The sequence below is a fragment of the Opisthorchis viverrini genome, assembly GCF_000715545.1.
Source record: "Opisthorchis viverrini unplaced genomic scaffold opera_v5_54, whole genome shotgun sequence".
In the NCBI taxonomy this organism is placed as follows: Eukaryota; Metazoa; Platyhelminthes; class Trematoda; order Opisthorchiida; family Opisthorchiidae; genus Opisthorchis; species Opisthorchis viverrini.
Genome location: NW_008751711.1, coordinates 1,767,046 through 1,777,476, shown reverse-complemented (window position 1 = coordinate 1,777,476; position 10,431 = coordinate 1,767,046). Strand labels below are relative to the sequence as shown.

Below are 10,431 nucleotides of genomic sequence, written 5' to 3'. Positions count from 1 at the left end.
ATTTTCAACAACAAGCCCAGAAATAAATGTAAACGAATCGTCTATATAAAAAACGGTTGAGGTAGAGAAGACTTTGTTTAAAATAGAACAGTTCAGTCTTGAAACTTGAGCAGTCACTGGAAGGGTGATGAATTAGCCTGAAGAATAGGGAAACAAATAATTACGTCACGTAATTAGCATATATATGTATATATCCTGGCAATATCCCACCCCTCGTGCTTCCTTCGGTTGGTATGACAGCTAGGCACGGAAATGATATTACAGCTAAACGCCAGCCAGGTTTTTGGTAACTTTTCTACGCGTGGCTTTTGTTTGTTCATTCGGTCTCCAATGGTCTCTGATGGATACGTCTCTTCCATACAAAACGTTCCATATATAATGTTGGACTTAACGAAGATTCTATCGCATCAATCAGCGAGCTGTGATATCCTTTCAGGGCAAAGCTGTTGTCCAACGTGAAGAAAACCCTTGGATGGAAATGCTGCTAGGTTGCTAGAACCAGGTCGGGAGAATTTGAAATGGGTCTCGAAATCGGGTTTCAGGGGCTCGCGCCGTAAAATCGGAGGTCTGGCTGATAGAAGCTGATAGGTTTTCTCCGTTCACTCTTTGTTCCTGTCTTAACTTATTCTGGTATTCAGAGGTACATCACCGTAATGACGTCAGCGTACTTTCGGATGAAAAAAGGATACCACTGCGATCTAGTTCAGGTTTTCTGGTCTGCGCAATGTGAACAAAATGGCCTGTGCATCTCCAAGTACAGCGAAACGGAAATCTTCGATTCTATCCGGGTTGGAACAAGCAAACCGAAGGAACCAGTAGAAAATTTAATGACTATCTGTCCCAGATTTACTTGAGTGAAACATTGACAGTTGACACTATTGTTTTTGTTAAGGCCTTCGTGTTCACTGAGGGTTCCCTTAATAGGGTGCCACATATAGCATCACTTTAGCATCACTGTTGGCTCGAATTCCCGCCTCCTTCCTGGTATATCTCTAGTTCTCAGGGTTGGATGAAACATAAGGATTGCATTTTAGCAAGTGGACGGCTTAGCGGTTTACTTCGGAGGATTGGTGGCTTCTTTTTGATGAAGTACAGAGGAAAAGTATGTTTTGCTTGTGATTCTACGTTTTTCCGGGTCTCTTCAATCTTTTTAACCATGTTCCGATCTCCTCCCTCTGCCTTTGTGCACAGGACGTTCCTCTTCCACACCAACTTCACCGGATCTTTGTAGTGATGTAGGTTCCCGAGCAGCGCTTTCAGATTCGACCGTAACGCATCGTCTTGGGACAGCCTCTTCTTCAGGATCCGGAACCCCTGTTTCAGCGTCCACGACGCCAGAAACAACTCCAGGAAGTAGTCCTTTCCACAATCCTTCCTGCGAGGGCGAAGTCAAGAACCCTGTTCTTTCCGTGCCTCCCGAATCTCCAGCCAGCCGGATGGATGGAGACGCAGAGGTAAACTCAACTATCTACGAGTCTTTCGACAGTACAACGTGCCATTCTCTCCCTCTCCCACCCAACTACTCCGCTCGACGGCGCGAGGCCTCTTCAGCGAACGCGACCGGTCCAGCGTTGGCTGTACGGTCCAAGTTTCCAGACTACTTCGCTACAGATAGTGGCCTTCTGCTGCCAAGCCGTAGACGAAGACTCAGACCAACTGCTCAACTAGTCTTTCCTGACTCGCGACTCGCATCTCCCTACTCAGAAGTCCGTCAGTCCACCGCAGTATCTAGTGCATATACATCAAATTCCGATGTTATTCCAGAACTGCAGCACGAGGAGCATCAAATTCACACAACACATATGATCACTCGGCATCCAACTCAAGCTATGTCTCCCCGGAAACCCTGTCCGTCTACCTGTGGTGATAGTCGTTCCTCGGGCTACCAATCTCATTCAAGACAATCCAGTTTAGAATCCCAACAGGCCGGTTCTAGCTCAGCTCTGATTACCGTCAATCCCATCTCGACGTGAGTTGCTTGCTGCATTGAAAACCCAACAGTTATTGCCATTTTCATCCCGTGATTACCGGTATTTGTCTTGCCTTGCTTACTCCACTACCTCCTATCATGTATCAGATCATATAGCACGATAAAATATGGAGAGTACAAGTACATTTACTCCCTAGGTAAAAATTCTCTGGACTTATATCGGTGATGCTTGTTCCCATTTGATCAGTGAGAATTTAGTCACTTGGTTCTGATTGGTTGGCATATTAACCAATCAGAGTGCGCTGTCATCTGATTGGTAGTCACTGTGAATGCGGACTACAGCAAACACCAACAACTAGCCAGTGTTCAGTTTCGGATGGCCAGACACCATAAAACATGTCTCGAGAGCCTTCAATCAGCTTAGTGACTAATCCAGCGGTCAGAAAGGGTTTTTGGAAAAAATCCGAACGGTATTCGTTCTGATAATCAGTCTCACCAAATATATGTTTAGTAGCATGTTTGGCCTTTATCCAATAAAAAGCCCAAGACAAGCCCATCCAAAATCAAAGTGTCTACGGTTCAACGGACCTCACTCAACTTAGAATCTCAGTGAAGCCGGACGATAGCGGAATGCTACTGTACCTTTTCGCTGCATAATTAATCATTGTTCTAAAGCTTTTACTGGGTTCATACCGTCCACTTGAATAGGCATGAATGCCGGGATGTTTTGTGAGCAGGTTTTGAAGAGGAGAAGTCTACGCAAACATGTTCCACGCGTCCGATTAGTTCGGGTGTAAATGATGGTCCGATATGGTTTGATAGTTATCTCGGCGGGGAGTTGGATTCAACAATCTATTTGCAAATTCAGACACGGGGGCGAGATGGCTCAAGTGGTTAGAGCGCGAATTTACTGACCGGAAGGTCCGTGGTTCGAACCCGAACTCTGCCCCTCGACTTCCCCTGCTCAGGCTTGGGCGACCTGGCAGTATCCCAGCCCTCGTGCTTCCTTCGGGTAGCCTGGCAGCTAGACACCAGAAGGGTGTTACAGCTGAACGATTTTTTTTAAAATTCAGACACTGTCGTTATAGATTTTTCCCCCATTTGTGGATGTCACAAGCAGCCGCTTTGTAGCACGTTTGCGGCATCCGCAGATGCCTCCGAAAATTGTCCTTGACTTGTGGTAAAGTAGCGCGGGAAACTTTCATCTTCGCCGATTTGTGACTTGATCATATTGAGCTGGTGCCGCGTGGCCTCACCGTTTTCATTTCCTTTCCTGGTGGAGATTTGAATTGTATACAACGCTCGCCAACTCCACCGTGGAGAGCTTTCGGTGAGGCCTGTGATCATATTTGGTTGTTATGCGCTTGGTAAATGCGTTCTTCCTTAGGATCAACTGTACGTTCTACAGATCGATCAATACTCCTGACCTTTGTGTTCATAATGAAAAGCTGTTGCTCAACTCTTCATTGTTTGCTCCAGCCGCTTTTGATTCCTGTGAATTTTGGGACAACGCAGATCGAGTGATGGGTAGCTGTCCTATTCCGACCTTCAAGAGAGACTAATCCCCTCCAATCAAGAACACTTGACTTTAGTGATATACACTCATTTGCGAACAAATTTGGTTTTCCGAGAGACTCATCTGGAACCCAGCTGAATCTCTCGTTTGTGGTGTTCCCAGGCAACTGAATGTGCTGCACCAGACTGCAGTTGCTACGGTATTCGAGATATCGCGATACATGTATATTCGTATTGCGCTACTCCTAAGATTGCTGAAAACTATTCGACAGCCCATGACCGATTTCGCCCTTCTTGAGGCTCATCAGGTAGGCGCAGTCCCCGAGTTTCCGTCAACCTTATGTTCTACTTAAAAGCCCCTTGTTCTTTAGTGAAAAGGCGCAATTAGATAGAATTCCTCGTCACTCATGATTTGCTCGATCGAACAGGTAGGACGTTTCTGCGTCCGGCCCTTGTGAGTGCTTCCAATGCTTTGGTTTCTATAGGAAGTCATTCCTGTAGACGATCTTTATGGAGGGGCAACTTTGCTCCAGGACAATGTAGATCCCAAGTGATTTTCTGTAATGGTTAGAAACTGGATAGAAACTGAAAACACGAACGCCAATGACTTCGATTAGCATTCCTATTTTGGCAATACACTGAAATATTAGTAGTAGTTCTTTGGTCGTTGATCCGTTTGCCGTGCTTGGAAATTGGCGTTCAAGTCAACTTACCAGACCTCAATGGTTCTTACTCTCCTAGGGGACTATTTCAAAGGGCCCACAATAGGCGGTTTCTTAGTGAAGTTGGTCTGGGTTGATGAGTTTACTGCTGACACAGACTGTTTTGTGCGATTTGGCATTTTAGGCCGCCTGTCTAACAGAGTTGGACGTACCACTCACAGCAGAGTGAGGTCACACACGTTAGTTCGGACCCGGTTCAGTTCCAGTTGACTTTTGTAAAGTATTGGTTGCCCAATGGACTCCTGCTGGTTCGTATCCCGGTGACATTTTTCGTAGACGATAAAAGTAGTCTTTATAACGAAGTTTTCGTTGTTACGCGTCTTACAAAGAGTGCCATATTCGTGCACGGAAATTTGAGGTACTTACATTATTAGTTCGTATGGTCGACAGATGACGTCCCTCTCAAATAAGATCATTTAAGGCCTTCCCTGTGAGTGGTTTTTGGAACTGTGTTTGACGGACTAGCATCGGTAGCATGTGGCAACCTCAGTCGGGATCAAGTTCATCGGTCAAAGGTCATTTCACGGTAGGCGAATCACGTGATCCCTTCGCTTGACTAGCTGGTCACATGATCAATTTTTCACGGCCTGGCGGCTGTAGATTTGCCCGACTTTGAGAAGCAAACCTTCAGTCACATCCGATGCATTCATCCATATCTGCTTTTTTAAAGTAGAACGTAAGGTTGGCGGGAAATCGGGGACTGCACCTACCTGATGAGCCCGAACTGGAAGGGCGAAACCGGTCGTGAGCTGTCGAGGAGTTTCAGCATTACGAAAACATCTGTTTTTCCTCTTGGGTGAGACTCCAGAAGTGGTATATAGCCCATGTATCACATATATTAAGAACTCATACCGGCCAGCGACAATGTGCTGTGTAGAACTCGTTGTCGCTCAGTTTATTCGGCATACAGTTTCTTCAAGCAGACAGTTTGCCCGAGGAAGCTATAGACCTGGTGATTAAAGTCGACAGATAATTTGCCGCCTGCAGCTGTTGGGTTGAGTGATCGTGTTGCTGAACAAATGAATCCACTGCATGTCATGAATTGAGTTGACAGTCTTATCGGCAATGGGAAAGCACGTTTCTCCACGGATGTTGGTTCTAATGACATTTCGCGTTGTTTCGTAGCACTTTCGGATTAGACGGTAAATTCTCGTTACTGCGAAAATTCCGAATCCAGTATCGTAACGAACCATCCTCAACTACTTCTGACATCGACTGTCAAAGTCATCTTGAAAATAGCCCGAGTCCGCTGCGCAGGTGGGACGGCGAAGCTCACAGCAGACGTGCTCCGTTCTTTTGTCTGTGAGAACAAACCATGGGTTTTCTGGCTGAGTTGGCCAAATGGTACTCCCTAAACCAAAGCCCTTCCTGGTCTGTTTATTCGGAGTTTAACGTGGGCTTGATTCTTTGATGCGTACAACGTTTTGGGTCCGTCGTTTTGGTGGCCAAGCAATCAACAGAGTAGAGTAATAGATTTCCAATAGATTTTCCAACTACGCGTTTTCCGTTGCACTTATTTCGCTCTCGTTTTTCTTATGAATCGGCGTTCGGACAATCTTCTTTTCAGTCTTGGGGAGCAAAGTTCGAAATTCCCCAGCAAAGTGGAAATCGCCAGCCAGCAGCTTCAGTCAGCAGGTATATCCCATATTTCCAAATAGATAGGGGAAGCCGCGTTGGTCCTAACACTCCCCCCCTCCGCAAATACGAACCGCTCGAATAATAGCCTAAGATAACTGACTTTCACTTTTTTGTGGCATGTTTGAGTGAAAATCTGACACGAAGCTGATTGACTGATAACTCTAGTAGCCACACACTGTGTCCAGTTCGATAGCTATGCAATTTTTGTGGAATCTATGCTAACACGGTAGCCCAACTGTGGTAATCATGACTTTACTCAAACCCCTCTTCTTCTTTCTTTGTGCACACATGCAGTGTTGTCGAGTGGCCGTCCACCAGTCTCGCGGAGTTTGCTGTTTCGTCGCCTTCAAAGACAGATTTGGTATGTCCGTTTGATTTCTGTTTTTGTTTTCCCGCGTCTACGTCCGAAGCATTGAATTGCTCTCCACTGTGGTGCAATTCACTTGATGTTTTTCATCTGAGCGTTCAAAATTGACCCAATTCACCATATGAATCAAACTTGGGCGAGATGGCTCAGAGCGCGAAGGTTCGAACCCGACCTCTGCATCTCGACTTCCCCTGTCTAGGTTTGGGCCATCTGGCAGTATCCCAACCCTCGTGCTTTCTTCTGGTAGCATGGGAGTTAGGTACCGAAAGGGTGGTACAGCTGAACACCAAGGAGTTTCGAACATACGACCTCCCTGATAGTAGTCCGAACACCCGCCTGTTTGGCCGATCAGAAGCGTGGCTAACTTCCACGTGCACCCAGCCTTCAGTCACGGAATCCACGTCAGATGGTCATGTGTCCACTGGTTCCTTGAACGACAACCTCTCAGATGGAAGTTTCACTCATGCGTACTGGCAGCTAACCCACCTGTATTATATTGTTTGAAGGCGTATGAGCCTTCGAATCTGACCGGGTCGATCGGACGAACGGACATTTGGTAATTCGTTCCTCATAGAACGAGTAACAGGCCTCCTTCAAGGAGAAGTTCAGAAATATGACAGAGGGGCATCACAGATAACCACACGACTATACGAAGTTACACATTGGTTTGTGGGGACACTGGATTGACGGGGGGGGGGGGCGGCTTAAGCGTGAGCATTGTAACTGGAAGTGGGGGCAAACCTACTCTTAACTGCTGTGGGGCTTACCTAAGTACTTTTAAGTAGAATCCCCTAAGGGTCCTTTGTGTGACTTGACAACAAAGGCGTGATGACGTCATTCCAGCGCACCTGAGAGGAATAAACTCCAAGTCCATTTAATCAGAGGAGTAAAGTGAATCAGAAAGGGTCCTCTCGAAAATTTTCATACTTGATCGTTGAAGAGCACCAGACTATCAAAATGTCCATTTGGGTAGACGGCTTCAGAATCATCAACATAACACGTTGAAGAGAACGGTGGAACAAAGGACGGTACCTTTCAACCTCTGTGCTCCGCAAACGAAGCGGGAACTGGTCACTTGATCAAGCAGGGCATTTTTCTCATGTAGTGACAGTCCTGTGTCCTCCGTGAGGAACATCCAACCCAAAATGTCTTTGTACAGAACTGCTCCGGATAGTTTTGGGGCTGAACAACTCAATTCTTCTTCACTTTGCTGTGTTTTATTTGCTCCCGAAAGATTGATTGCAGTGGTTATCGAATGTGCGCATGTATAACTGACTTTCACTTTTTTGTGGCATGTTTGAGTGAAAATCTGACACGAAGCTGATTGACTGATAACTCTAGTAGCCACACACTGTGTCCAGTTCGATAGCTATGCAATTTTTGTGGAATCTATGCTAACACGGTAGCCCAACTGTGGTAATCATGACTTTACTCAAACCCCTCTTCTTCTTTCTTTGTGCACACATGCAGTTTTGTCGAGTGGCCGTCCACCAGTCTCGCGGAGTTTGCTGTTTCGTCGCCTTCAAAGACAGATTTGGTATGTCCGTTTGATTCTGTTTTTTTTTTTCCCGCGTCTACGTCCGAAGCATTGAATTGCTCTCCACTGTGGTGCAATTCACTTGATGTTTTTCATCTGAGCGTTCAAAATTGACCCAATTCACCATATGAATCGAACTTGGGCGAGATGGCTCAGAGCGCGAAGGTTCGAACCCGACCTCTGCATCTCGACTTCCCCTGTCTAGACTTGGGCCATCTGGCAGTATCCCAATCCTCGTGCTTTCTTCTGGTAGCATGGGAGTTAGGTACCAAAAGGGTGGTACAGCTGAACATCAAGGGGTTTCGAACATACGCCCTCCCTGATAGTAGTCCGAACCCCCGCCTGTTTGGCCGATCAGAAGCGTGTCTAACTTTCACGTGCACCCATCCTTCAGTCACGGAATCCACATCAGATGGTCACGTGTCCACTGGTTCCTTGAATGACAACCTCTCAGATGGAAGTTTCACTCATGCGTACTGGCAGCTAACCCACCTGTATTATATTGTTTGAAGGCGTATGAGCCTTCGAATCTGACCGGGTCGATCGGACGAACGGACATTTGGTAATTCGTTCCTCATAGAACGAGTAACAGGCCTCCTTCAAGGAGAAGTTCAGAAATATGACAGAGGGGCATCACACGTGACAGATAACCACACGACTATACGAAGTTACACATTGGTTTGTGGGGACACTGGATTGACGCGGGGGGGGGGCGGCTTAAGCGTGAGCATTGTAACTGGAAGTGGGGGCAAACCTACTCTTAACTGCTATGGGGCTTACCTAAGTACGGTTAAGTAGAATCCCCTAAGGGTCCTTCGTGTGACCTGACAACAGAGGCGTGATGACGTCTTTCCAGCGCACCTGAGAGGAATAAACTCCAAGTCCATTTAATCAGAGGAGTAAAGTGAATCAGAAAGGGTCCTCTCGAAAATTTTCATACTTGATCGTTGAAGAGCACCAGACTATCAAAATGTCCATTTGGGTAGACGGCTTCAGAATCATCAACATAACACGTTGAAGAGAACGGTGGAACAAAGGACGGTACCTTTCAACCTCTGTGCTCCGCAAACGAAGCGGGAACTGGTCACTTGATCAAGCAGGGCATTTTTCTCATGTAGTGACAGTCCTGTGTCCTCCGTGAGGAACATCCAACCCAAAATGTCTTTGTACAGAACCCGGATAGTTAGTTTTGGGGCTGAACAACTCAATTCTTCTTCACTTTGCTGTGTTTTATTTGCTCCCGAAAGATTGATTGCAGTGGTTATCGAATGTGCGCATGTGTTTCCTCCGCTCGTTCATCTCGACCTGAGCTTTCCCCGGGGGAGATGAACAAACGTTGCTTCACCTCACCCAGCTATACGATACATTGCGAATTCTCTAATGGGTTTCGTATTTCATGTGCTGCAATCTCCTTGTACATCTGCCTCTTTTCGGTTGGCAACCCAGTGGAGAAATACTATCCCACCATTGGGGGTAATGAAGCTACTTTCCTATGGAATGGAAATCAAAATGTCCATTTGGGTAGACGGCTTCAGAATCATCAACATAACACGTTGAAGAGAACGGTGGAACAAAGGACGGTACCTTTCAACCTCTGTGCTCCGCAAACGAAGCGGGAACTGGTCACTTGATCAAGCAGGGCATTTTTCTCATGTAGTGACAGTCCTGTGTCCTCCGTGAGGAACATCCAACCCAAAATGTCTTTGTACAGAACTGCTCCGGATAGTTTTGGGGCTGAACAACTCAATTCTTCTTCACTTTGCTGTGTTTTATTCGCTCCCGAAAGATTGATTGCAGTGGTTGTCGAATGTGCGCATGTGTTTCCTCCGCTCGTTCATCTCGACCTGAGCTTTCCCCGGGGGAGATGAACAAACGTTGCTTCACCTCACCCAGCTATACGATACATTGCGAATTCTCTAATGGGTTTCGTATTTCATGTGCTGCAATCTCCTTGTACATCTGCCTCTTTTCGGTTGGCAACCCAGTGGAGAAAGACTATCTCACCATTGGGGGTAATGAAGCTGCTTTCCTATGGAATGGAAACCTGTTCTCGTTTCAGGACAAGGACAGAAACGAGTTGATTGTGTACTAGTAGGATCCTGTTTCCCCGTCGCCAATTTCTCTTCTCGCTATCTCAGATTCGGAGATACATACAGGAGATAATAAAACCGACGCGACATAACACATTCTCATCGTGAACAAACTTCAATGGCCAATGTTTAGCACGTGATCCTATCACTTAACTAGCCGGCCGGTATCTGTATGGATCACTTTTGAATACAAAGTCCAGGCCGGTGAATCCTTTTCCCAATGTTTTTGTTTGCGGTCGCAAAAACGATCTTCGTTCCCCCTGGTAATCGACAACTTCCGTTGTGGATAGGTGTGAAAGTACTTGCCAGAAACAGTTCATAATCAGAACACAACTGAAGGAATCGATCTTCGTTGTCTGTGCGGCGAGCATCGACCCCGAATCGACCGCCCAAATGTGATTCCAAAGAGCTCAGACGACCTACTTGAGCATTCAAATCGCCTGCAAGGACCAAAATGTCAGTGCATTTTGCTTGACAAATGAGCCCGGATAGCTCTCGGTAGAAAGTATTTTTCTCCGCCTCAGTGTCGGCTTCCGTACACAAAGCGGTATCCGTCAGGGATGCCCACTCTCTCCATTCCTTTTTAACTTCGTGATCGATGAAATAATGAGACGAACGCTGGAGGGTCTCCA

General features: G+C 46.5%; 1 protein-coding gene across 1 annotated transcript in view; it reads left to right on the top strand.

Moving 5' to 3' along the window:
- The window catches only part of T265_13311 (hypothetical protein), a gene marked incomplete at both ends in the record, with an annotated part of 38,839 nt that overhangs the window by 26,788 nt on the left and 1,620 nt on the right, over positions 1 to 10,431 (top strand). Inside the window, one exon of the mRNA XM_009168302.1 lies at positions 1,192 to 1,969. Coding sequence (XP_009166566.1) covers positions 1,192 to 1,969 — 778 coding nt within the window. The remainder of the gene's footprint in view (positions 1 to 1,191; positions 1,970 to 10,431) is intronic.